Consider the following 26,152-nt stretch of genomic DNA (forward strand, 5'->3'; position numbering starts at 1 on the left):
ACAACCTCTGGGGTGGCTCAAGAGACCTGGGCCTTCCCAGGGGCCAACCTGGTCCTTTTAGGGCCACCAAAGAGTTTTGGGATCCTTCCACCTCCTGTCCCAAATATCAGACACAGCTCCCCCCTCTCCTCTCCCCATTCCTGGCTGGATTTCCCTGCTCTGGGAATATTTCCCAAATCCTCAGCACTCCCCTAAACCACCAGGATTTGCTCAGGCAACACTTGAGCTTCACCAAAGGTGGGGAGGAGGATGAAAATTGCTCCCCACAACCCAGAAGTGATTCCCTGATCCCAGACGTGGAGTTCCCTGAGCCAGCCCCAGACAGAAATTCCCACAGGATATAGGACACTTCCCCCACAACACTAATTAGGAATGATGACTCTCACAGCACACCCTGATCAGCATCTGCTCTTCTCCTCAGGCCACCTGCGAGCAGGAGCCTCCCCACAAAACCCCCTGGGGGGAAAATCCAAGGAATTCTGAGCCAAAAAAAACCCTCTTTATTAATATACAAAAAGCCATTTGCATAGAAGTTTACAGGTGCATTTCTAATACCAAAGTGCTTTTACAAGAAAAAGCCAGAGCAAGAGTTTGCCATTCCAGCCAAAGCAGGCAGCTGAGACATTCCCGGGTTAGGAACCGGGATCTCCTGGCTAGGCCGGATGTCAGGCCTGAGTTAGGCCCGGCTCAGCGTCACTCACCAATAAACAGCAGTGGGATAAAGCTCAAGACACCCAGGCTAGAGAGGAGCCCTATGCAAGCAGGGGAGGTTTAATAAATCAAACGTGGCCGGTCCTCGGGCACCCCCGGGCCCTCAGGAACTCGGGACACAAGTCTGGATTCCAGCCGAGCTCAAGACCAGGCCGCAGTCTGTCAGTACTCATCCTCCTCACCCTCATCCTCCTCCCCGTCCGCCGAGTCCCTTCCAACCTCCTCATAATCCTTCTCCAGGGCTGCCAGGTCCTCCCTGGCCTCGGAGAACTCGCCCTCCTCCATGCCCTCCCCCACGTACCAGTGCACGAAGGCGCGCTTGGCGTACATCAGGTCAAACTTGTGGTCCAGGCGGGCCCAGGCCTCGGCGATGGCCGTGGTGTTGCTCAGCATGCACACAGCCCTCTGCACCTTGGCCAGGTCCCCCCCGGGCACCACCGTGGGCGGCTGGTAGTTGATGCCCACCTTGAAACCGGTGGGGCACCAGTCCACGAACTGGATGGAGCGGCGCGTCTTGATGGCGGCGATGGCGGCGTTGACATCCTTGGGGACAACGTCCCCGCGGTAGAGCAGGCAGCACGCCATGTACTTGCCGCGGCGAGGGTCGCACTTGACCATTTGGTTGGAGAACTCGAAGCAGGCGTTGGTGATCTCGGGCACGGAGAGCTGCTCGTGGTAGGCCTTCTCCGCCGAGACGATGGGCGCGTAGGTGGTGAGCGGGAAGTGGATGCGCGGGTAGGGCACCAGGTTGGTCTGGAACTCTATGAGGTCCACGTTGAGGGCGCCGTTGAAGCGCAGCGAGGCCGTGACCGAGGAGACGATCTGGCCGATCAGGCGGTTGAGGTTGGTGTAGGTGGGGCGCTCGATGTCCAGGTTGCGGTGGCAGATGTCGTAGATGGCCTCGTTGTCCACCATGAAGGAGCAGTCCGAGTGCTCCAGCGTGGTGTGCGTGGTCAGGATGGAGTTGTAGGGCTCCACCACGGCCGTGGACACCTGTGGGGCCGGGTACACCGAGAACTCCAGCTTGGATTTCTTGCTGTACTCCACGGAGAGCCGCTCCATGAGGAGCGAGGTGAAGCCGGAGCCAGTGCCTCCTCCGAAGCTGTGGAAGACCAGGAAGCCTTGGAGTCCACTGCACTGGTCAGCCTGCAGCAGAATGTTGGATATTCATCCCAAGTACCCAAAAACTACCCCAAGAATATTGGATATTTATCCCTTTCAGGACTGGGATAACTATCCCGAGAAAACAGATATTATTCCCTCTAAGGACCAGGATAATTATCCCAAGAATACTGGAGATTTATCCCAAGGACTAGAAAACTATCCCAAGAATATTCTATATTTATGCCTGTAAGGACTGGAATAACTATCCCCCCAAAAAATGGATATTTATCCATTTAAGGACTGGGATAACTATCCCAAAAGTGGAGATTTATTTCTTTAAGAACTGGGATAACTATCCCAAGAATACTGGGATAATTATCCCAAGAAAACGGGTATTTTTCCCTGTAAGGACCAGAATAATTACCCCAAGAATATTGGATCTTTTTCCCTGCAAGGATTGGGATAATTATCCCAAGAAAATGGATATTTATCCCTTTAAGGACTGGAGTAACTATCCCAGGAATCCTGGACATTTATCCCAAGGATTAGAAAGCTATCCCAAAAAAAATGGATATTTATCCATTTAAGGACTGAGATAACTATCCCAATAATGGATATTTATTTCTTTAAGAACTGGGATAACTATCCCAACAAAACAGATATCTATCCATTTAAGAACTGGGATAACTATCCCAAAAAAATGGATATTTATCCATTTAAGGACTGGGATACCTATCACCCAAAAATGGACATTTATCCATTTAAGGACTGGGACAACTATCCCAAGTAATACAGCACAAAATTCTGCTTAAAGCACTCACTGACCATCTTGAGCCCAGTTTTACCACAACAATCCTCTACTTTTAGGACAAACACACAAATCCAGGTGGCCTTCCCAAGCCCCAAACCAAATCCCAACAGCCACAACAACGCTTGGACCTCACCTAAAGCTATCTTTTAACTTAAGACTTTTTCATTTCAAGATCCCTACCCCAAACTCCACAGTGTTGTCCAGAAGGGTGTTATGTTATTTTTACCCAGAAGGGCACCATTTTAACCCAGAAGGGCGTTATTTTAACCCAGAACTTGGTGTTTTCCTCACCATTTTGCGGATGCGGCTGAGCACGGTGTCGATGATCTCCTTGCCGATGGTGTAGTGCCCGCGGGCGTAGTTGTTGGCAGCGTCCTCCTTGCCGCTGATGAGCTGCTCCGGGTGGAAGAGCCCGTGGTAGGGCCCCGTCCTGATCTCATCTGCACCAGGGGGAGAAATCAGGGGAAGAAATCAGCCAGAGCAGGGCACAAAGAAAGGTTCTGGGAGAAGCTGATGGAGCAAAATCCGTGGAATGTCCAGCAGGAGGGCATGGCATGGTCAGGGAAGGGCTGTGGGAGTAATGGAAGGGGGCGGCTCAGCCCCTCTGGGTTCCTTAAGGATTCATTTTTCCCTCCTGCCAAGGACTGGGAATCACTTTTGGCCCCATTCCCGTGGGATTTCCTGTGTGGTTCTCATGACTTTTCCCCTAATTCCCTTATTTACCTCTTCATCTCCCATTAAAAATCCCCAAATTTCCTTTGATCCACCCCAAATCCCACCAGCTCTGGACTGGGGGAGACAAGAACATCTCAAATGAGATATTCTTGTCACACAGGTAATGTCCTACCAGAACTCCACCCTGCACCCAGCCTCAAATCCTGAATTAATCTGGTTTAATGAGCCAGGACACCACAGTTCCAGAGTTTTTGTGGAATTGTTTACCACAGGCAGCTTGGAGGAAAAATTTGGAAGCTCCAGCTCCATCCTCTGCTCTCCAGCAGGAGGGGACACAGACAAAACCCCTCCAGTGTTGACATTTCCACCTGACCCAACTCCAGAGGGTTTTTAAATCCACTCCATTCCAACATAAAACACATTCCATAATCTCCTGGCTCACTCATTAAGCTCGCCACTTGATACCTTAATGAGGTGTCTGTAAATTAAGCAGAACCCAAACAAAAGCCTGCAAAACCCTTTAATTGGAACGAATGAGTCACAGCCCAGGTGGAAAGATAGGAGGAGAAGCCTGGAAGGCAGGAGCGGGTGGCTGGACTTGGACTCATTTCCTAAACAAATAATTATTATTCTCTAGGAAGACGCCTCAAATTGAGGTGCCACACAAACAAACACCCAGAGATCCCTGAGGGAGCTGGAAGGAGAAGTGGGAATTTTTGGGAAGCCATCAGGTTGGAGGAGAGCTCCAAGATGAAGTTGGCCAGACAGGACAGCCAGGTCCCACAAACCTGTGGCACGTGTGTCACCCCACTTTGCGGGTGGCATCAGAACCAGATGTGCCACATCTGGCCGTGGGATGGTGGAATTCCAGCCAGGACCACCATGGCTGGCAAATCCAGGACATTTTCCACCTGCTGAAGGTCCCAAAAGGAGGGAACAAAGACAGCTCGGTGACAACCACGGGTTTGTCCCTCCTGGTCCCTTTGGAAGGGTAAATTCTGTCTGCTCCCAGTGGCTGGGGACATTTAACCAGAGCAGAGGAGCGGGAACATCAGGATCCCATGGAAAATGGGTTGGGAATTATGGATAAAGATAGATCAGAGAAAAAAATCCCATTTTTACCAATGACAGTGGGCTCCAGGTCAATGAACACGGCCCGGGGCACGTGCTTGCCAGAGGCTGTCTCACAGAAGAAGGTCTCGAAGGAGGAATCCACCTGCTCGGAGCTGGGATCCATGGATTTCACCTGCTTGGAGCCGGGGATGGTCCCATCGGCCTGGATGCCGTGCTCCAGGCAATAGAGCTCCCAGCAGGCATTGCCCATCTGCACCCCGGCCTGCCCGATGTGGATGGAAATGCACTCCCTCTGGAAAAGGGAAAAACACGGAATTTCACACAGGGATGGGGATGGAAATATCCCTCTGGAAAAGGGAAACAACAGGGAAATGTATCCCTCTGGAAAAGGGAAACAACAGGGAAATGTATCCCTCTGGAAAAGGGAAAAATGGAATTTCACACAGGGATGTGGATGGAAATGCACTCCCTCTGGAAAAGGGGGAATTTCACACATCCTGTGGATGGGGATTGGGAGTTCCAGCCCCCACAGCTCCCCTCGGAGCCCTGCTGGGGATGATGAGGGAAACAGGCAGTGTCCACCCACCACAGGACCTGGAATCAAAGTGGGATCTGGTGGACACAGCATTCCTGGGAAAGGCTCTCCTGGCCCAGAAAAGGAAAAAAGGAAAAAAGGAAAAAAAAAGGAAAAAAAAAGGAAAAAAAAAGGAAAAAAAAAAGGAAAAAAAAAGGAAAAAAAAAAAAAAAGGAAAAAAAAAAAAAAGGAAAAAAAAAGGAAAAAAAAAAAGGAAAAAAAAAGGAAAAAAAAGGAAAAAAAAAGGAAAAAAAAAAGGAAAAAAAAGGAAAAAAAAGGAAAAAAAAAAGAGCTGCTGGCTCCATGCTGGGGTGGGAAGCAGCTGAGCAGCACCAGCTCAGGGAGCCTCTGCCCATCCCTCCCATCCTGATGGATCAGCAGCAGCAGCTTGGAAAAAAGAGCTCAGGGAGAAGCCAAGCTTGGAAAAGCTGAGCCCAGCTGGAGTCACAGAGGCTGGAGAAAGCAGGGATTGCCCCGGGGCAGAGCAGGGCTCCCTGAGCAGCTCCCAGTCTGGATTTATCCAGGTCATCTCCAGCAGGCTGTGACTCCGGGCAGCGGCGTCTCCTGGAGGCTCCCTGGGCACTGCCCTGGGTAATTGGCACCTGCTGCTGCCACCACGCCAGGATCAAAGCCGTGGCACGGCCTCCTGGCCCACATCCCAGCCAGAACCCAATTACTGCACGGCTGCTTCCCAAGGGAGCTGATCCCACCTGGGAAGGACACGCAGGTGAAACCTCTGAGCTTGGGCTACCACAGATGCAGATTCTCTCTCTCTCCCGCAGCACCAAACTGGCACATCATTAACAGCAGAATGGGGGGAAACTCAAACCTTAAAACTTAAAGGGGTCGCTCTTGTTAATGTCCTTGGTCTCACTGATGTCCTCACGCTGAATTTACATTTTCTGCCGAGTTACACAGGCAGGAGAAATTCCACATCAGAGAGGGCACAGGTGAGGGATGAAATTCCCAGCTGAACACACACAGGGGTCAGTGACCCTCTCCATACCTCACTTGGAGAGAGCTGCACTGGAGCCACAGTGAGTGCTGGCCTCATTAATTCCTCCAGCTCCACCGTACAACACCAGCAGGGAGGCTGATCCCATTATCTGTGGGATCATCCATGAGCAGCCGGGCTCAGGTCCCACCTCACCTCGCCAGGCTGGGTCTGCACAGGTAAACCTCGCTTAGAGAGGGGTGGTGGGAACAGCAGATCCCAAATCTCCATAGGTAAACCTGGCTTAGAGAGGGGTGGTGGGAACAGCAGATCCCAAATCTCCATAGGTAAACCTGGCTTAGAGAGGGGTGGTGGGAACAGCAGATCCCAAACCTCCACAGGTAAACCTGGCTTAGAGAGGGGTGGTTTGAACAGCAGATCCCAAACCTCCACAGGTAAACCTGGCTTAGAGAGAGGTGGTGGGAACAGCAGATCCCAAATCTCCACAGGTAAACCTGGCTTAGAGAGGGGTGGTGGGAACAGCAGATCCCAAATCTCCACAGGTAAACCTGGCTTAGAGAGGGGTGGTGGGAACAGCAGATCCCAAACCTCCACAGGTAAACCTGGCTTAGAGAGGGGTGGTGGGAACAGCAGATCCCAAATCTCCACAGGTAAACCTGGCTTAGAGAGGGGTGGTGGGAACAGCAGATCCCAAATCTCCCAAAGCTGGTCTCCATAGGCAAGCCTGGCTTAGAGGGGACTGGTGGGAACAGCAGATCCCAAATCTCCAAACTGGGTCTCCACAGGTAAACCCAGCTTTGGGAACAGCAGATCCCAAATCTCCTGGGCACAACCACCCAAAGCGCCCAGGAGTCTCCAGAAGATTCCAGCTGGACATCCCAGGCACCAACCACTCGTGGCAGGGAGATATCCAATGGAACTTTTCCATCCCGTTCTCCAAGCGTGGATGTGCCAAGATTTTCCCTTTCCTCAAGGAACTCCAGAGGCCACTAGAGCCAAGACAGAGCAAGGCAGGGCTGGATCGTTCCTGGGACACAGGGACACCGACCCAGAGCTGCCCCAACACCCCCAAATCCCAGCGTGGGACAAGAGCCCCAGGTCTGCAGGGTGTGCGGCTGCTGGGATCAGGGATTGCTGGGATCCAGGATTGTCGGGATCAGGGATTGTCGAGATAAGGAGCAGCTGGGATTAGAGATTGTTGGGATCAGGGGCTGCCGGGATCCAGGACTGATGGGATCAGAGGGTTGGTGGGAGCGAGGATTGTTGGGATAAGGAGCTGGTGGAATCCCATTCCTGCTGGCATTAGGGATTGTTGGGATCAGGGGATTGGTGAGATCAGGAGCTGCTGGGATCAGGGATTGCTGGGATCCCTTTCATGTTGGGATCAGGGATTGTGATGATCCCATTCCTGCTGAGATCAAGGACTGGGATGATCCCATTCCTGCCGGGATCAGGGACTGGGACGATCCCATCCCTGCCGGGATCAGGAGGGCCTGGGATCAGGGACCGTGGTGATCCCATTCCTGCCAGGATCAGGAGGGGCTGGGATCAGGGACCATGGTGATTCCATTCCTGCCGGGATCAGGGACCAGGGCAATCCCATCCCTGATGGGATCAGGAGGGCCTGGGATCCCATTCCTGCTGGGATCAAGGATTAGGGCGATCCCATGCCTGCTGGGATCAGGGATTGTGATCATCCCATTCCTGATGGGATCAGGGACCAGGGCAATCCCATTCCTGCTGTGATCAGGGTGATCCCATTCCTGCCAGGATCAGGGACTGGGACAATTCCATTCCAGCTGGGATCAGGAGCTACTGTGATCAGAGATTGTGGTGATCCCATTCCTGATGGGATCAGGAGGAGCTGGGATCAGGGTGAATCCATTCCTGCCAGGATCAGGGACTGGGACCATCCCATTCCTGCTGGGATCAGGGATTGCTGGGATCAGGAGCTACTAGGATCAGGGATTGTGATCATCCCATTCCTCATGGGATCAGGGACCAGGGTGATCCTATTCCTGCTGGGATCAGTGACTGGGGCGATCTCATTCCTGCTGGGATCAGGGTGAATCTATTCCTACCAGGATCAGGGACTGGGACCATCCCATTCCAGCTGGGATCAGGAGCTACTGTGATCAGAGATTGTGGTGATCCCATTCCTGATGGGATCAGGAGGAGCTGCGATCCCATTCCTGCTGGGATCAGGGTGAATCCATTCCTACCAGGATCAGGGACTGGGACCATCCCATTCCTGCCAGGATCAGGGATTGTTGGAATCAGGAGCTACTGGGATCCCTTTCATGCTGGGATCAGGGTTGATCCCATTCCTGCTGGGATCAAGGATTGGGGCAATCCCATTCCTGCCGGGATCAGGGAGTGGGATGATCCCATTCCTGCCGGGATCCGGGACCGTGGTGATCCCATTCCTGCCGGGATCAGGGATTGGGGTGACCCCATTCCTGCCGGGATCAGGGACTGTGGTGACCCCATTCCTGCCGGGATCAGTGACTGGGACGATCCCATTCCTGCCGGGATCAGGGATTGGGGTGACCCCATTCCTGCTGGGATCAGGGACTGGGACGATCCCATTCCTGCCGGGATCAGGGATTGGGGTGACCCCATTCCTGCTGGGATCCCGTCCCTGTGTCCCAGCTGTCCCCGCTCCCTGTGGCAGTGCCCGCCCTGCCCTGCCCAGCGTGGTTGGGATTGTTCCCCAGCCCAGCTCTCCCCGGGACAGCTGCTCCTCCCAAACCCCGTCCCAGCACCTGCTGCACCGGGAGCACGGGAATTCACAGCCGGGGCCCCCGAACAAAGGAAAAGAAAAACAAAAATAAAAAAGAAATATGAAAGAAAATGTAAAAAAGTGAAGTGTAAAAAGTGAAGTGTAAAAAGTGAAGTGTAAAAAGTGAAGTGTAAAAAGTGAAGTGTAAAAAGTGAAGTGTAAAAAGTGAAGTGTAAAAAGTGAAGTGTAAAAAGTGAAGTGTAAAAAGTGAAGTGTAAAAAGTGAAGTGTAAAAAGTGAAGTGTAAAAAGTGAAGTGTAAAAAGTGAAGTGTAAAAAGTGAAGTGTAAAAAGTGAAGTGTAAAAAGTGAAGTGTAAAAAGTGAAGTGTAAAAAGTGAAGTGTAAAAAGTGAAGTGTAAAAAGTGAAGTGTAAAAAGTGAAGTGTAAAAAGTGAAGTGTAAAAAGTGAAGTGTAAAAAGTGAAGTGTAAAAAGTGAAGTGTAAAAAGTGAAGTGTAAAAAGTGAAGTGTAAAAAGTGAAGTGTAAAAAGTGAAGTGTAAAAAGTGAAGTGTAAAAAGTGAAGTGTAAAAAGTGAAGTGTAAAAAGTGAAGTGTAAAAAGTGAAGTGTAAAAAGTGAAGTGTAAAAAGTGAAGTGTAAAAAGTGAAGTGTAAAAAGTGAAGTGTAAAAAGTGAAGTGTAAAAAGTGAAGTGTAAAAAGTGAAGTGTAAAAAGTGAAGTGTAAAAAGTGAAGTGTAAAAAGTGAAGTGTAAAAAGTGAAGTGTAAAAAGTGAAGTGTAAAAAGTGAAGTGTAAAAAGTGAAGTGTAAAAAGTGAAGTGTAAAAAGTGAAGTGTAAAAAGTGAAGTGTAAAAAGTGAAGTGTAAAAAGTGAAGTGTAAAAAGTGAAGTGTAAAAAGTGAAGTGTAAAAAGTGAAGTGTAAAAAGTGAAGTGTAAAAAGTGAAGTGTAAAAAGTGAAGTGTAAAAAGTGAAGTGTAAAAAGTGAAGTGTAAAAAGTGAAGTGTAAAAAGTGAAGTGTAAAAAGTGAAGTGTAAAAAGTGAAGTGTAAAAAGTGAAGTGTAAAAAGTGAAGTGTAAAAAGTGAAGTGTAAAAAGTGAAGTGTAAAAAGTGAAGTGTAAAAAGTGAAGTGTAAAAAGTGAAGTGTAAAAAGTGAAGTGTAAAAAGTGAAGTGTAAAAAGTGAAGTGTAAAAAGTGAAGTGTAAAAAGTGAAGTGTAAAAAGTGAAGTGTAAAAAGTGAAGTGTAAAAAGTGAAGTGTAAAAAGTGAAGTGTAAAAAGTGAAGTGTAAAAAGTGAAGTGTAAAAAGTGAAGTGTAAAACAAAAATTGAAAAGATAAAAGCAAAATATAAAATTGAAAATACAAAAATGAAATATAAAAATGAAATATGTGGGAGCTGCTGAAGGAAAAAAGTGCAGAGTTTTATTGGAGGTTTTCTCCTCCTCTTAAATATTCCAGAGGGTTTTTTTGGGGTTTTTCTTTTGGGAACTTCCCAACATTTGCATCCAGCTGAAGTGATTTCACAGACTCTGGCCATGGGCAGCCCATTGTTGTCCAGCTGATTTTCCCCTGGGAGCTCCATGTAAATATTTAACACTTTTCCAGCCAGGCCAGACCAGAAATCCTCAGACTAAAGGAAAAGTTCAAAGCCAAATCCCTGGGAGCCACTTTGAAGTTTTCTCCCATTTGCAACCAGATTTCTTCCAAAGTTGCTCCTTTGCATCCACTAAAACAAAGTTGGGATCCTCATTCCCAAAAAGTTTCAGCTGGAGCAGGCAGAAATAATCAGAAATAATCAGAATTCCAGATTTTTATTTGTTAATCCACTTTCCCAGCTGCAAACGTTTTGGGGCAGGGATTCCATGAAAAAACAAGATGGAAAAAGAGGATTTTTATCCATTTAAAATAATCCCAATGGTTTAGGGCAGACAAAGGCAACATGGCAGCTCGTTCCTAAAGGGAAAAAAAAACCCTAAAAGTTGTGCTTGTTGCAGCACATTGGGAGTGTTAAAATTTTAGGACAAAGGCAGCAGCAGGATGGAAAATTTTGATTTTAATTCATAACTTAGCTGATGAAAAATAAGGTGGGTTTTTTTTCCCTGCTTCTACACACATACACCAAAAAAAAAAAAAAAAATTAAAAATAAAAATAAAAAATCCTAAATTTTTTAAAAACTTGCCAAGTTTTCAGACCCCACCGGGAAAAGCACCGAGAGGCCACTGAAGCACCCCAAGCACATCCCTCATTTTTCCCTTATAAGGAGCAAACCCCGAATCAATAACCCACAAGGTCCCGAGCAACCCCACAGAAGCTGCTGGAAATGAAAACCCCGGCAGGGAAAAAAAAAAAAAAAAAAAAGGAATTTTCAGCTCAGAACTTTGGGAAAAAAGTGGGAAAAATTGGAAACTGAATCATGGAATGTTCTTACCATGGCGAGGCCGGCAGGGTCTGAGCGGAGCAGCTGCGGCTCTGCCTCTCCCGGCAACTTTATAGCCCAGAAATCCTGACTCCACCTGGATTTAAAAAGTTTCTGCGAGCTTAAAGGAGCAGAGTCCTTTTCCTCCCATCCCGAAAAATTCGGGATCGAATCCTGCCTAGATTGAAGGATTTCTGTGATTAAAGGCGGTGTCATGGCAGATTTTTGCCTTTTTTTCCCCTTTTTTCCCCTTTTTTTTTCCCCTTTTTTTCCCTTTTTTTTCCCCTTTTTTTCTTTTTTTTTCTTTTTTTCTTTTTTTTTTTTTTTTATTTTATTTTCCCCCTTTTTTCTTTTTTCTTTTTTTTCTTTTTTTTTTCTTTTTTTGGCTTTTTTTTTCTATTTTTTCTTTTATGTTTCCTCTTTTTTCCTTTTTTTTTTTCCTTTTTTCCTTTTTTCCTTTTTTCCTTTTTTCCTTTTCTCCTTTTTTCCTTTTTTCTTTTTTTTCTTTTTTCCCCCCTTTTTTCTTTTTTCCTTTTTTCCCCTTTTCTTCTTTTTTTTTCTTTTTCTTCTTTTTTTGTTTTTTTTTCCCTTTTTTACCCCCCCCCCCCTTTTTTTTAAAGGGTTTTACTCGAAGAGGAATAAAAGTTGATTTTCAAGCCTGGGCTTGGTTAAAAAAAAAAAGAAGGAAAAGTTTTTTGTGTTCCCACATAATTCACTTTATCCAGCAGGACCAATCTGCCTTTATCATTATTCACAGCACTGCCAATGATATTCTTAATTCTGTCCATTTTTTACAAAATTCTGCCATTTTTATGAGGAAAAATTTTGTGTGTTCCCACATAATTCCATTTATCCAGCAGGACCAATTATTTCATTATTCGCAGCATTGACAATGATATTCTTAATTTTGTCCATTTTTAGACAAAATCTGGCAATTTTGGGGAGGAAAAGTTTTGTGCGTTCCCACATAATTCGCTTTATCCAGCAGGACCAATCTGCCTTTTCCATTATTCACAGCACTGACAATAATATTCCTAATTTTATCAATTTTTTTGACAAAATCCTTTAAATTTGGGGGCGTTTCCCCCCATATCATCCAGGATTTCATGGGAATCTGCTGGGATTTTCACCCCTGGGATTCTCAGCCCCTCTGGATTCCTTCAGGATTCATTTTTGCCTCCTGAGGATCGGGAATCCCTTTTGTCCCCATTCCCAAATTTGAGCATTTCCTAAATCCCATAAATGCCCGTGTGGTCCTGCTGACTTTTCCCCTAATTCCCTTTTTTACCTTTTCACCTCCCTTTAAAAAATCCCAAATTTCCTTTGATCCATCCCAAATCCCAGCTGGGCACTGGGGGAGACAAGAACATCCCAAATGGGAGCAGCAGCAGGAATTTCCCCCTTTGTTCAGCATTTTTGGGATTTTCTTTGGGATTCCCATGGAGCAAAATCCATGGATTGGGTGGGTTTGGGGCGGGGAATGGGGTTTGAGCCCTGAGCTTTCAACTCTCCGGGAATTTGGGGAGTTTGGAGCAGGAATGTGAAGATTTGGGGAATTTTGATGCTTGGATGCATCCCAAATCTGATTTTTAGGGGTTTCAGCACTAAATCACCTTTTTGGGAAATGCAGAATTCGAAATTTTGGGGTTTTTTGGAGGGGAAATGGGAAGGGGAAAGGGAATTTCTGGCGGTGGCAGAGAGAACCCGCCTGGGATTTCAGCTTTTCTGAGGGAAAAAATTGAGAAATTTCATTGGGTTCTTCACTAAATTATGGGGTTTTGGGGCAACCCCAAGCCCAAAATTTTGGGGTTTTTTGGGAAAAATGAGAAGGAAAAGAAGGAATTTCTGGAGCTGGTGGTGGCAGACAGAGCCCACCTGGGATTTCAGCTTTTCTGGAAAAAAAAATGAGGCATTTCAGTGGTTTCTTCACTAAATTATGCATTTTTGGGCAACTCCAAGCCCAAAATTTGGGGTTTTTTTGGGAAAAATGTGAAGGACAAGAGGGATATTCTGGAGTTGGTGGTGGCAGAGAGAAATTCCCTGGGATTTCAGCTTTTCTGGAGGAAAAAATGAGAAATTTCACGGGTTTCTTCATTCAGTTATGGGTTTTTGGGTACCCCAAGGCCAAAATTTTGGGGCTTTTTGGGAGGAAATGAGAAGGAAATGAGGGAATTTCTGGAGCTGGTGGTGGCAGAGAGAAATTCCCTGGGATTTCAGCTTTTCTGAAGAAAAAAAATGAGAAATTTCATTGGTTTCTTCATTCAGTTATGGGTATTTTGGGCACCCCAAGATTTTGGGGCTTTTTGGGAGGAAATGAGAAGAAAATGAGGGAATTTCTGGAGTTGGTGGTGGCAGAGAGAAATTCCCTGGGATTTCAGCTTTTCTGGAGGAAAAATGAGGAACTTAAGTGGTTTCTTCACTAAATCATGGGGATTTTGGGCAACTCCAAGCCCAAAATTTGGGGGTTTTTGGGGAAAAGTGTGAAAGAAAAAAAGGGGATTTCTGGAGTTGGTGGTGGCAGAGAGAAACGTCCTGGGATTTCAGCTTTTCTGAAGAAAAAAATGAGAAATTTCGTTGGTTTCTTCATTCAGTTATGGGTTTTTGGGCACCCCAAGCCCAAAATTTTGGGGCTTTTTGGGAGGAAATGAGAAGGAAATGAGGGAATTTCTGGAGCTGGTGGTGGCAGAGAGAAATTCCCTGGGATTTCAGCTTTTCTGAAGAAAAAAAATGAGAAATTTCATTGGTTTCTTCATTCAGTTATGGGTATTTTGGGCACCCCAAGATTTTGGGGCTTTTTGGGAGGAAATGAGAAGAAAATGAGGGAATTTCTGGAGTTGGTGGTGGCAGAGAGAAATTCCCTGGGATTTCAGCTTTTCTGGAGGAAAAAATGAGGAATTTCAGTGGTTTCTTCATTCAATTATGGGGGGGTTTTGGGCAACCCCAAGCCCAAAATTTTGGGGTTTTTTTCTGGGAAATGTGAAGGAAAAGAGGGAATTTTGGGAATGTGAAGGAATTTCTGGAACTGGTGGTGGCAGAGAGACATTTCCTGGGATTTCAGCTTTCCTGGAGAAAAAAAAAGAGAAATTTCAGTGGTTTCTTCACTAAATTATGGGGGTTTTGGGCAATCCCAAGGCCAAAATTTGGGGTTTTTTGGGGGGGAAACAGGAATTTCTGGAGCTGGTGGTGGCAGAGAGAAACTTCCTGAGATTTCAGCTTTTCTGGAGAAAAAATGAGAAAAATGAGAAAATTCAGTGGTTTCTTCACCAAATTATGGGGGTTTTGGGCAACCTCGACCCCAAAATTTGGGGTTTTTTGGGGGGGAAATGAGCAGGAAAAGAGGGAATTTATGGAACTGGTGGCAGACAGAACCTGCCTCGGATTTCATCTTTTCTGGAAAAAAAGGAGGAATTTCAGTGGTTTTTTCACTAAATTATGGAGTTTTGTTGGGCAACACCAAGCCCAAAAGTTTAGGGTTTATTTGGGAAAAATGAGAATGAAAAGAGGGAATTTCTGGAGTTGGTGGTGGCAGAGAGAACTCATCTGGGATTTCAGCTTTTCTGGAGGAAAAATGAGAAATTTCTTCACTAAATTATGGGGGGTTTGGGCAACTCCAAGCCCAAAATTTGGGTTTTTTGGGGGGAAAATGAACAGGAAAAGAGGGAATTTCTGGAGCTGGCAGAGGGGAACTCTGTGGGATTCCATCTCCAGGCCGGATTTAGAAGGAGCCGAGCAGATCCCACCCCCAGAGGATTTTTATAGCCAGAGCTCGCAGCTGCTGCTGCTTCCCACATCCCAAACATCCCTTTAAAATCAAATTATTTGGGCCCTCAGAAGAGAAAATATTTGATTTAATGTTCTTTTCTTTTTTGATTTTTAAATTTTTTTTTAATAGGAAAAAAATCCTTTTGTTTCAGGGATTTTTCCCTGTGCTGGCCTGGTTGGCTGAGCTGAAAAAATTGGAATTCTAGAAGAGTTTGGCACTTCCAAACTCTGCAATTCCAGGGATTTGCTCCCAGATTTAATTGTTCGCCTGCTTCAATCTGATCCCATTTTTCCATCTTCACTTCCCAAGGGAAATCCACTTTTTGATCCAACCAATCCTCTGGCTATCCACTTCTTTCGTTGATTTTTAGATAATTTTTTGTGATTTTTTTCGGCTGATTTTTTTGCTAATATTTTGCCAGGTTTTGCTTATTTTTGCTGAGTTTTTTTCTGATTTTTTTCTGATTTTTTTCTGATTTTTTTGCTAATATTTTGCTGCATTTTTTTGCTGATTTTCTGCCAGATTTTTGGCTGGTATTTTGCTAGGTTTTGCTGATTTTTTTGCTGCTATTTTGGGCTGATATTTTGCCAGGTTTTGCTAATTTTTGCTGATTTTTTTCTGATTTCTTTCTGATTTTTTGCCTGATTTTTGCTGATTTTTTTTTGCTGATTTTTTTGCTGATTTTTTTGCTGATTTTCTGCCAGATTTTTTTGGCTGATATTTTGCTGGGTTTTGCTAATTTTTGCTGATTTTTTTGCCATGATTTTGCTGATTTTTGCTGATTTTCCCTGAAAATGGGAAACAAAATGGGATCTGGAAAAAAACGTGTGAAAACAGGATTAGGAATATCCATGTAAAAATGGGATTTGAAAATACCCAAGCAAAAATGGGATTTGGAAATATCCATGTAAAAAATGGAATTTGGATATCCAAGGAAAAACAGGACTGGAAATATTCATGTACAAATGGAATTTGGAATATCCAAGCAAAAATGGCATTTGGAATACTTAAGGAAAAATGGGATTGGGAATATTCATGTAAAAATGGGATTTGGAATACCCATGTAAAAATGGATTTGGGATATCCAAGCAAAAAAATGGGATTGGGAAATATCCAAAGAAAAATGGGATTGGGAATATTAATGTAAAAATGGGATTGGGATAGCCAAGGAAAAATGGGATTGGGAATATCCAAGCAAATATGGGATTTGGAATATTTAAGGAAAAATGGGATTGGGAATATTCATGCAGAGACAGGACTGGATATATCCATGTTAAAATGGGATTTGAGATATCCATGTAAAAATGGGATTGGGAATACCCAAGGAAAAATTGGAATTGGGATATCCAAGCAAAAAATGGGATTGGGAAATATCCAAAGAAAAATGGGATTGGGAATATCCACGTAAAAATGGGATTAGGAATAGTAATGTAAAAAAGGGATTGGGAATATCCATGTAAAAGAAAGATTGGAAATATCCATGTAAAAATGAGTTTGGGAATATCTAAACAAAAATGGGATTGGGAATATCCATGTAAAAATGGGATTGGGAATATTCATGTTAAAATGGGATTAGGAATATCCAAGCAAAAATGGAATTCAGAATATTCATGTACAAATGAGATTTGGGATATCCAAGAAAAAAAGGGATTTGGAATATCCATGTAAAAATGGGATTTGGGATATCCAGGTGAAAACAGGATTGGGAATATCAAAACAAAACCAGGATTGGATATATCCATGCCAAAATGGGATTTGGGAAAGTCCCTGGGCAAATTCAGAGCAGCTGAGCTTTGGGGAGTGCAGGGAATGCCTGAGGCTGTGCAGGGCAGGCGGGGGTGGATTTCAGGGATTTCGGGGATTTCGGGGATTTCGGGGATTTCAGGGATTTCGGGGAATTCGGGGATTTCAGGGATTTCGGGGATTTCGGGGATTTCGGGGATTTCAGGGATTTCAGGGATTTCGGGGATTTTGGGGATTTCAGGGATTTCAGGGATTTCGGGGATTTCGGGGATTTCAGGGATTTCAGGGATTTCGGGGATTTCGGGGATTTTAGGGATTTCGGGGAATTCGGGGATTTCAGGGATTTTAGGGATTTCGGGGATTTCGGGGAATTCGGGGATTTCAGGGATTTCAGGGATTTCGGGGATTTCGGGGATTTCGGGGATTTTAGGGATTTGAGGGATTTCGGGGATTTCAGGGATTTCAGGGATTTCAGGGATTTCGGGGATTTCAGGAATTTCGGGGATTTTAGGGATTTCAGGGATTTCGGGGATTTCGGGGATTTCAGGGATTTCAGGGATTTCGGGGATTTCAGGAATTTCGGGGATTTTAGGGATTTCAGGGATTTCGGGGATTTCGGGGATTTCAGGGATTTCAGGGATTTCGGGGATTTCGGGGATTTTAGGGATTTCGGGGAATTCGGGGATTTCAGGGATTTCGGGGATTTCAGGGATTTTAGGGATTTCGGGGATTTTAGGGATTTCAGGGATTTCGGGGATTTCGGGGATTTCAGGGATTTCGGGGATTTTAGGGATTTCAGGGATTTCGGGGATTTCGGGGATTTCAGGGATTTCAGGGATTTCGGGGATTTCAGGGATTTCAGGGATTTCAGGAATTTCGGGGATTTCGGGGATTTCGGGGATTTCGGGGATTTTAGGGATTTCAGGGATTTCGGGGATTTCGGGGATTTCAGGGATTTCAGGGATTTCGGGGATTTTAGGGACATTTCCTGCCCCAGAGGGTGAAGGCTCCCAGGGAATGGGCACATTCCCAGGGCTGCTCCAGTACCGCATTCCAGGGGTGCCAGGGTGGGGGTTTTGGGGTGCGTGAGCAGGAATTGGGGTGGCTGATCCCTGTGGGGCCATTCCAGCTCAGGATATTCCAGAATATTCCATGATCCTGTGATCCTTCACCCTGCACACAAACCCAGCACCCCACAGCTCTCAGAGGGGAACAACCTTGTCCAAAAGAGGCCAAAAATCAGCAAAATCCTGGAGGAGAACCAATTTTTCCTAAAAAACAGGATCCAAGAGAAATGGGATCACCCCTTGGGAGATCCATGCTTGGATCTGCTCTGCCCTCCTGAGCTTTCAGCAGGGAAAGGAAAACCTCCCAGGGGCTGTGCTGATGGGAAAGGCATTCCCAAATCCACAATTCCCAGTTCCCAAATCCACAGCTCCCAGTTCCCAAATCCACAATTTCCAGTTCCCAAATCCACAGCTCCCAGTTCCCAAATCCACAATTCCCAATTCCCTAATCCATGATTCCCAAACCCACAATTCCCAGTTCCCAATTCCACAATTCCCAAATCCACTATTCCCAGTTTCCAATTCCCAAATCCACAATTCCCAGTTCCCAAATCCACAATTCCCAATTCCCAAATCCACAATTCTCAGATCCACAATTCCCAATTCCCAAATCCACAATTCCCAGTTCCCAAATATGCAATTCCCAAATCCACAATTCCCAGTTCCCAAATCCACAGTTCCCAGTTCCCAATTCCACAATTCCCAATTCCCTAATCCATGATTCCCAGTTCCCAAATCCACAGTTCCCAATTCCCAAATCCACAATTCCCAATTCCACAATTCCCAATTCCCTAATCCACAATTCCCAAATCCACAATTCCCAGTTCCCAATTCCACAATTCCCAAATCCACAATTCCCAGTTCCCAATTCCCACAATTCCCAAATCCACAATTCCCAATTCCCTAATCCACAATTCCAGATCCACAATTCCCAATTCCCAGATCCACAATTCCCAATTCCCAAATCCACAATTCCCAGTTCCCAAACCCACAATTCCCAAATCCACAATTCCCAGTTCCCAAACCCACAATTCCCAAATCCACGATTCCCAATTCCCAAATCCACGATTCCCAATTCCCAATTCCCAAATCCACAATTCCCGATTCCCAAATCCACAATTCCGGGTGCCCAAACCCACAATTCCCAAATCCCAAATCCACAATTCCCAAACCCACAATTCCCAAATCCCAAATCCACAATTCCCAATTCCACAATTCCCAAATCCACAATTCCCAGTTCCCAAATCCACAATTCCCAAATCCACAATTCCCAATTCCCAAATCCCAAGGGGGGATTCAGAGCCGGGGGTGCAGCTGGATGCAAAGAACAAGAGGTTTAGAAAGTCTGGAAAGTTTGGGAATTTTGGGAAGTTTGGGAAGTTTGGGAAGTTTGGGAAGTTTGGAAGGCTTGGGAAGTTTGGGAAGTTTGGGAAGTTGGGAATCTTGGAAGGTTTGGGAATTTTGGAAGGTTTGGGAAGTTTGGGAAGTTTGGAAAGTCTGGGAAGTTTGGGAAGTTTGGAAGGTTTGGGAAGTTTGGGAAGTCTGGGAAGTTGGGAATTTTGGAAGGTTTGGGAATTTTGGAAGGTTTGGGAATTTTGGGAAGTTTGGGAAGTCTGGGAAGTTGGGAATTTTGGAAGGTTTGGGAATTTTGGAAGGTTTGGGAAGTTTGGGAATTTTGGAAGTTTTGGAATGTTTGGGAAGTTTGGAAAGTTTGGGAAGTTTGGGAAGTTTGGAAAGTCTGGGAAGTTTGGGAAGTTTGGGAAGTTGGGAATTTTGGAAGGTTTGGGAAGTTGGGAATTTTGGAATGTTTGGGAATTTTGGGAAGTTTGGAATTCTGCCCCAGTTTCCAGCAGGACGCAGCAATTTGGGAATGGCTGGTGCAGAAATGAGGGCACAGCCAAGGCAGGTCCCAGCTGTGGGGAAGGACAGGGAAAAATTTTATTCCCTTTTCTTTTAATAAAAAAAAAAAAAAAAAAGAGCAAAAATAATTCCATTTTCTTTGGATAAAAAAAAGCAAAACTTGTTCCCTCTTCTTTGCATAAAAAAAGAGCAAAATTAATTTCCTTTGAATAAAAAAAGAGCAAAAAAAATCCCTTTTATTTGAGTAAAAAGAGCAAAATTTATTCCCTTTTATTTCAATAAAAAACCAGCAAAAATTATTCTCTTTTCTTTGAATAAAAAAAAGAGCAAAATAATTTCCCTTTGAATAAAAAAGAGCAAAAAAAATCCCTTTATTTGAATTAAAACAGAGCAAAATTTATTCCATTGTCTTTGAATAAAGAGCAAAATTTATTCCCTTTTCTTTTAATAAAACAGAGCAAAAATAATTCCCTTTGAATAAAAAAACAGCAAAATTAATTCCCTTTTCTTTAAATAAAAAATTAATTCCCCTTTCTTTGAATAAAAACATAATTCCACTTTCTTTAAACAAACAAAATTTATTCCCTTTTCTTTGAATAAAAAATTAATTCCCTTTTTTTGGCATCGTTTCCACACTGCCTCTGAGTCCTCTGGCACACCTGGTGCCCCAGCAATGCTCCCTCTCCCATCCCTATGGATGCTTTATGGTTTTTTCCCCAAAAAATCAGCACAAAATCCTCCTAAAACCTTTAAATCCTCACTCTCACATCTGGTTATGTGCAGCTTTTTTTGGCAATTTAAAGAGAATTTAAAGAGGGGGCATCTCCTTGTCTCGATCAAGGTCCCACTTGTGGCTTTTGCATCTCTGAAGAATCAATTTGTGATTTTTTTATTTTTTTATTTTTTTTTAATATTTAAATACAGCCAGGAAAGTGAAATGCTTTGTGCACATGTGGGATTTTTGGGGTTTTTTTAATGGGTTTCAAATAGAATTTAATAGGTTTGAAAGAACTTCATCCAAGCTGAGCTCAGCCTGGTGAAGCTGATGGAGAGTAAAAGGCTGTCCCAGCACTGGGGAGGCAGAGTTGTTAAAAAGAGATTTCTTATTTTGCCAAATCTGTCTGGTCCAAAGGCAGATTTGCTGTTGAGGAGAGATATTTCAAATTTAAAAGCAGGGCAAAGCCACCCCCTGCTCTGGGGATGGTTTGGGGGTGTCACCCCATGAGGGGACAGACCCCATTCCCTCCTCATCCCTGACATTTTGCAAAGGGAAAAGGCTGGAATGGAGCAAAATCCAAATCCCAGCCAAGCGGGACAGATTTCCAGATTTCCCTTTACCTGAGAGCGTCCAGAAATCCTCCCAGAGAGTGTCTGGAAGCAGCTCTGACCCTGCTGAGGGATGGGAGCAGCAGCAGGGCTCCTGATGGATTCTCAAGGCAGGCCTGGGGGATTTGCTGCAATGTCTGGCCAAACAGCTGCTTCTTTCCAGCTCCATCTCACTCAAAAACCCCACCACAGATGGGTCAGGCAGAGGTTTTGTGCCTCACGATTTAAATCCCTCCTTGGGGGTGTTTTGAGAGAGGTGACTGAGGTGAATTTTTGGGGTTTGAGCGGACGTCTGAGGTGGAATTTTTTCCTTTTTTTTTTTAGTAAAGAGCTGTTTCTCCTCCAAAATTTAGCTGATTTTTTTGCCTCTTTCAGACTGGGTGAAGCTGTTGCTCCCCTTTTCAGGAAAAAGTTTTCCTAAAATCCAGGCTGAGCCCACCTGACACAGCCCCAGCTGCTCCAGGGATCAGGGATGGAGCTAGGACTGGAGGGGTTGGAGCTCCAACATGACCAAGGGCCAGGTTCACCTCATGGAATGTTCCAGAAGGGCTGCAAATGTCCCCGGGGGTGCTGGTGACAGTGGCTGGACATGCCCAGGTGTGCCCAGGTGGGCAGGAGGCCGCTGGCACCTGGATTTCAGCAGGAATGGAGGGGCCAGCAGGGTTAGGGAAGGGACTGTCCCCTGAGCCGGCACTGCTGAGGGACCCCCTGGAACCTTGGGGGCAGCTCTGGGATCCTCAGGGCAGGAAGGGCCTGGAGGGGCTGGAGAGGGTCTGGGAATGGAGTTGGGAAGGGGCTGGAGAGGCTGAGGGACCTGGGAAGGGCCTGGAGAACCAGGAGGGGCTGAGGGAGCTGGGAAGGGCCTGGAGAACCAGGAGGGGCTGAGGGAGCTGGGAAGGGCCTGGAGAACCAGGAGGGGCTGAGGGAGCTGGGCAGGGGCTGAGCCTGGAGCAAAGGAGGCTCAGGGGCCCTTGTGGCTCTGCACAAGTCCCTGCCAGGAGGGCACAGCCGGGGGGTCGGGCTGTGCTCCAGGGAACAGGGACAGGAGCAGAGGGAGCGGCCTCAGGCTGGGCCAGGGCAGCCCCAGGGGGGATTTTGGGGACAATTTCTCCATGGAACTGATGTGAAGGCTGAGCTAGAGCAGAGGCTGGGCAGAGTTCCAGAATAAAGCAGGGATTCATTCACAGCATCTCCTCCGTGGCTGCACCTTGGGCAGCACCAGAGCCCAGCCAGGGCTGCACCCAAGATGACCCAAAACGGCCCCAAAATGCACGAGCGCTGCCGGGGTCTGTCCCTGGGATCAGCTCTGCTCCATTTGCACCTTGCAGTTCATTGTCCCATTGCAGCTTTAGCCCAGGCAGTCCCACCCTGCTTGTTTTTCTCTCTCCAGCCCACGGGGTTTGTGCTCCTGGGCTGAGATTTGGGGCATTTGTCCTTGGTGCCCAGCTGGAGCAGGAATTGTTTTGTCTCCCTGCTCTGTGCACACAGCTCACCATCCCTGAATGTGAAGCTCAGACCCACACACTAAAGCAGCACAGAATGGGAAAAATAGAAAAGCTAAACCCTGAGGCAGCAGAAAGGGCAATTAAACTCTGGATGTCCTGGACTCACCATCCCTGGAGATGTTTAGGAACGACCGGACACGGCCCTCAGCACTCAGGTCTGACAAAGTGGCCAAAGCTTGGCCACACATTGGGCTCCATGGTCTCCAACGTCTCTCCAGCCTCCAAAACGCCACAATTCCCAGGAATCCCAGGATGCAAAGTGTGAAAAATGCCTATTTTATGATTGGCTTTTCGCAAATATTAAAATTAATATTATATGTGTTGCATCATAAGGTAATACTGTATTAAATCTCTTAAGTAGTGTGTTAAATATAGTTTTAGGTTATAACAAAATGTTTAAATAGAAACTATGCTTTGTAGGATACTTTTTTTAAAGAAAGGACTCACACTGAGATAGCAGCCACCAGTCCTGTGGCTGGACACCTAAATCTTTCAGAAAAAAAGAATTTATTGCTTCATAATCAGGAGAAATGAACTTCTTCCTGCCTTGCTCAGCCATGAAGATGCTGGTTAGGATTCAGAGGAAGAAGCTGACACTGCCCAGACACAATCCTGTGTTTGAATGGAATTTATGCATCATGTATGAGGTGTATGAATATGCAACAGGTTATTGTTTTTAAGAGTTAATCCTCTGTTAACGTGGGGCCTTTTTCGGGCTTATTTTGCCCAGAAAAGGTACCCGGACCGTCTGTAACTCTTTGTTTCTATTGTCTCATATTATCCTAATTCAAACTGTCCGAATTATTATTACTCTAATTGTATTACTATTTTATAACCATTTTATTACTATTAAACTTTTAAAATTTAAAAAACAACCAAGTGATTGGCGTTTTTCCACACGGAGGGCGATGCCCGCCCCGTGCCTCAGTTTCCCCCATTGCCCCTCAGGGCGCTCCCTCAGCGCGCTCCGCCAGGGGGCGCTGCGCCCGCCGCCGCCTCTGGCCACGCCCCCCGCGGCTCCTGATTGGCCAGCGCCGCCACCGCCGCCATTTTCAAACCGCCGCCGCCGCCGCCGCCATTTCTCCCCGGGCTGAGGCGCCGCCGCCGCCACCGCCGCTGCTGTCCCCGTCCCCATGGAGGCAGAGCTCCTGGGCCAGAAACCCTCTGCGAGGAGACGGAGCAGGGTCAGCATCTCGCCCCCGGCGGGCGGAACCCCCGGTGTGGCCGCTTCCTGCAGCCGGTAGGAGTCGCGATCCCCCCGCGTCCCCCGTGAGGGGCTGAGGGAGAGCCGCGGGGCGCCCTCAGAGGAGATCCCGCCGGTTCTCCCTTTAACTTCCTGGCTGCCTTGGGAACGGACCCCCGGACAGCTGGGAGGGGATTTTCCAGGGAAATGCCCTCCATTCCTATAAAACCCCGGTTTATGTTCAAGGGTCTCCCTTCCCATCTCCTGAGGTGAATTATTTTCCTGTGGGAGAATCCTTTGCCTTTCAGCCTCATGAGTTACACGCTTCATTCCTCAGGCTCTAACAGCTTTATCAGGCTATAACACCTTTATAGCTATAACACCTTTATAGCATGCCCTTAATGAGTCTGTAGCTGCTCCTGTCACGGAGTGTTAAAGGGCTGGAAGGATCCTTAAGGATCATCCAGTGCCACCGTCCCAGGCTGCTCCGGACACTTGCAGGGACCCCAGGAGCAGCCGCAGCTTCTCTGGGCAGGGCTGGCATCATCCTCCTCTCCTGGGCATAAAATCCACCCCAGCACCAGCTGTGCCTTTATTCTGATCTTTAAACCCCTGTGTGTTACTGCTGCTCTGAGATGTGAAATTTGGGAGATTTTCCTGAAAGAAATTTAGGAAGAAAATCACCCTGAGGTTCAGTTCATCTTATTGGTGTTGACCCCAAAATGTTACCGGGATGTGTTAAGCATTTAAACAGATTTGACAGCCCCAGATCAGCAGAGGTTTGGGTTTTCTGTTGCCCTCAAGGTTAGGAAATGACTTCTCCAAGCGTGCAGGTGTTGTGGAAACCTCTTGGGATGTTCATGTAAAAATGGGATTGGGAATATCTGAGTGAAAACAAGATTGGGAATATCCAAGCAAAAATGGGATTTAAAATATCCGTGTAAAAATGGAGTTGGGATATCCATGTAAAAATGGGATTGGAAATATCCGTGTAAAAATTGGATTGGGAATATCCGTGTAAAAATTGGATTGGGAATATCCGTGTAAAAATTGGATTGGGAATATCCATGTGAAAATGGGATTGGGAATATCCATGTAAAAATGGGATTTAGGATATCCATGTGAAAATGGGACCTGGAATATCCGTGTGAAAAGATTGGGAATATCCATGTAAAAATGTGATTTGAAATATCCGTGTAAAAAATGGAATTGGGATATCTAAGCAAAGATGGGATTGGAAATATCCATGTAAAAATGGGATTGGGAATATCCAAGCAAAGATGGGATTGGAAATATCCATGTAAAAATGGGATTTGAAATAACCATGTGAGAACGGGATTGAGAATATCCTTGTGAAAATGGGATTGGGAATATCTAAGAAAAAAAGGGATTTGGGAATATCCGTGTGAAAATGGAATTGGGATATCCACATAAAAATGGGATTGGGAATAGCCACGTGAAAACAGGATTTGGAGTATCCATGTGAAAATTTCATTTGGAATATCCATGTAAAAGTAGAATTGGGATATCCAAGCAAAAATGGGATTTAGGATATCCATGTGAAAATGGAATTTGGAATATGCAAGCAAAGATAGGATTGGGAATGTCCGTGTGAAAATGGGATTTGGTATATTCATGTAAAAATGGGATTTGGTATATTCATGTACAAACGGCATTGGGAATATCCATGGATCTGGCCCAAGTGGCCATGTTTACCTCAGCACAGAGTTCCCACCTCCAGACGCTGGGTTTGGGCCGGAATTTACTCCTGGCTGTGAGCAGGGACCAACCTTCGCACCCCAGCTTGGCGTGGAGGGCTGAGAGACGCTCCTGCTTTTCCTCCAGCCTCGTTTGTCCATGGAAATGGCAGCGAGGAAGGGGAGTGGAGCAAGCCCGTGTTTTGGAGAAGTTTCCCAGGGGCTGCAGTGGATGTTGTTAATTAGGCGAGAAAAGCAAAATAAACATTGAGAGCTCGGGGTTTGCAGGCGGCGGGAGGGTTTGGACAAGAAATGTTTTCAAGGAAATGTGCCTTGAGAACCAACCTGGAGCTGCCTAATTAGCACGCTGGGAAAAGCAGAGCTTTAATTGAAGGCTTTGGTGGCTTGGGACGGTCGGGCAGTGCTGGGTGAGGCCACAGGAATTGGGATTAAACCAGGAACGAATGAATGCAGATACGCCCGAGCTGATGCACGGCAGCTCAGGGTGCTGCTGCTTGAGGCTCCGCTAGAGAAATTAAAAACTTCAACTGGGACATCTCCAGCCCAGTTTAAATTCAGGTCAGCTTGGCACTGGCTGGGTGGGATCTACAAATCTCCAGGGGATTTCCTCACCTCTCCCAGCTTGGTCCCACTGCGGGGCAATTTTCCTTGGATTTACTGGAAACTTCCCTTGCTGCAGCTTGTGCACGGGGACGGCTCTGCTTCGATCCTTTTTAGATTGTCTAGACAGCACTTAAATCCCCTTTTTTACCTTCCTTAAATCCCTTTTTGCCTTTCCTGGATCTCCTTTTACCTTCCTTAAATCCCTTTTCTTTTCCCCTTCCCTGGATCCCCTTTTACCTTCCTTAAATTCCTTTTCTTTCCCCCTTTGCCTGGATCCCCTTTTTTAAATTTTCCCCCTTTGCATGGATCCCTTTTTTTTATTCCCCCTTGC

The 26,152-nt window shown here is 46.1% G+C and overlaps 2 protein-coding genes across 2 annotated transcripts in view; one reads left to right on the forward strand and one right to left on the reverse strand.

Annotated features, from left to right (window-relative positions):
* Positions 1 to 505: 505 nt before the first annotated feature.
* TUBAL3 (tubulin alpha like 3) lies at positions 506 to 11,080 on the reverse strand. Its single transcript, XM_058805177.1, has 4 exons — positions 11,066 to 11,080; positions 4,424 to 4,667; positions 2,918 to 3,066; positions 506 to 1,857 (listed from the first exon to the last, which is right to left on the reverse strand). The coding sequence occupies exons 1-4, from the start codon at positions 11,066 to 11,068 to the stop codon at positions 874 to 876; spliced, it is 1,380 nt and encodes a 459-aa protein (XP_058661160.1). The 5' UTR covers positions 11,069 to 11,080; the 3' UTR covers positions 506 to 873.
* A 12,362-nt stretch (positions 11,081 to 23,442) lies between these two features.
* Positions 23,443 to 26,152, forward strand: part of LOC131558323 (neuroepithelial cell-transforming gene 1 protein-like) — a 40,491-nt gene continuing 37,781 nt past the window's right edge. The window contains exon 1 of the mRNA XM_058805973.1: positions 23,443 to 23,557. Within this exon, the coding sequence (XP_058661956.1) occupies positions 23,451 to 23,557 (107 nt within the window). The 5' untranslated portion in view covers positions 23,443 to 23,450. The remainder of the gene's footprint in view (positions 23,558 to 26,152) is intronic.

Source organism: Ammospiza caudacuta, chromosome 5 (assembly GCF_027887145.1).
Source record: "Ammospiza caudacuta isolate bAmmCau1 chromosome 5, bAmmCau1.pri, whole genome shotgun sequence".
NCBI lineage: Eukaryota > Metazoa > Chordata > Aves > Passeriformes > Passerellidae > Ammospiza > Ammospiza caudacuta.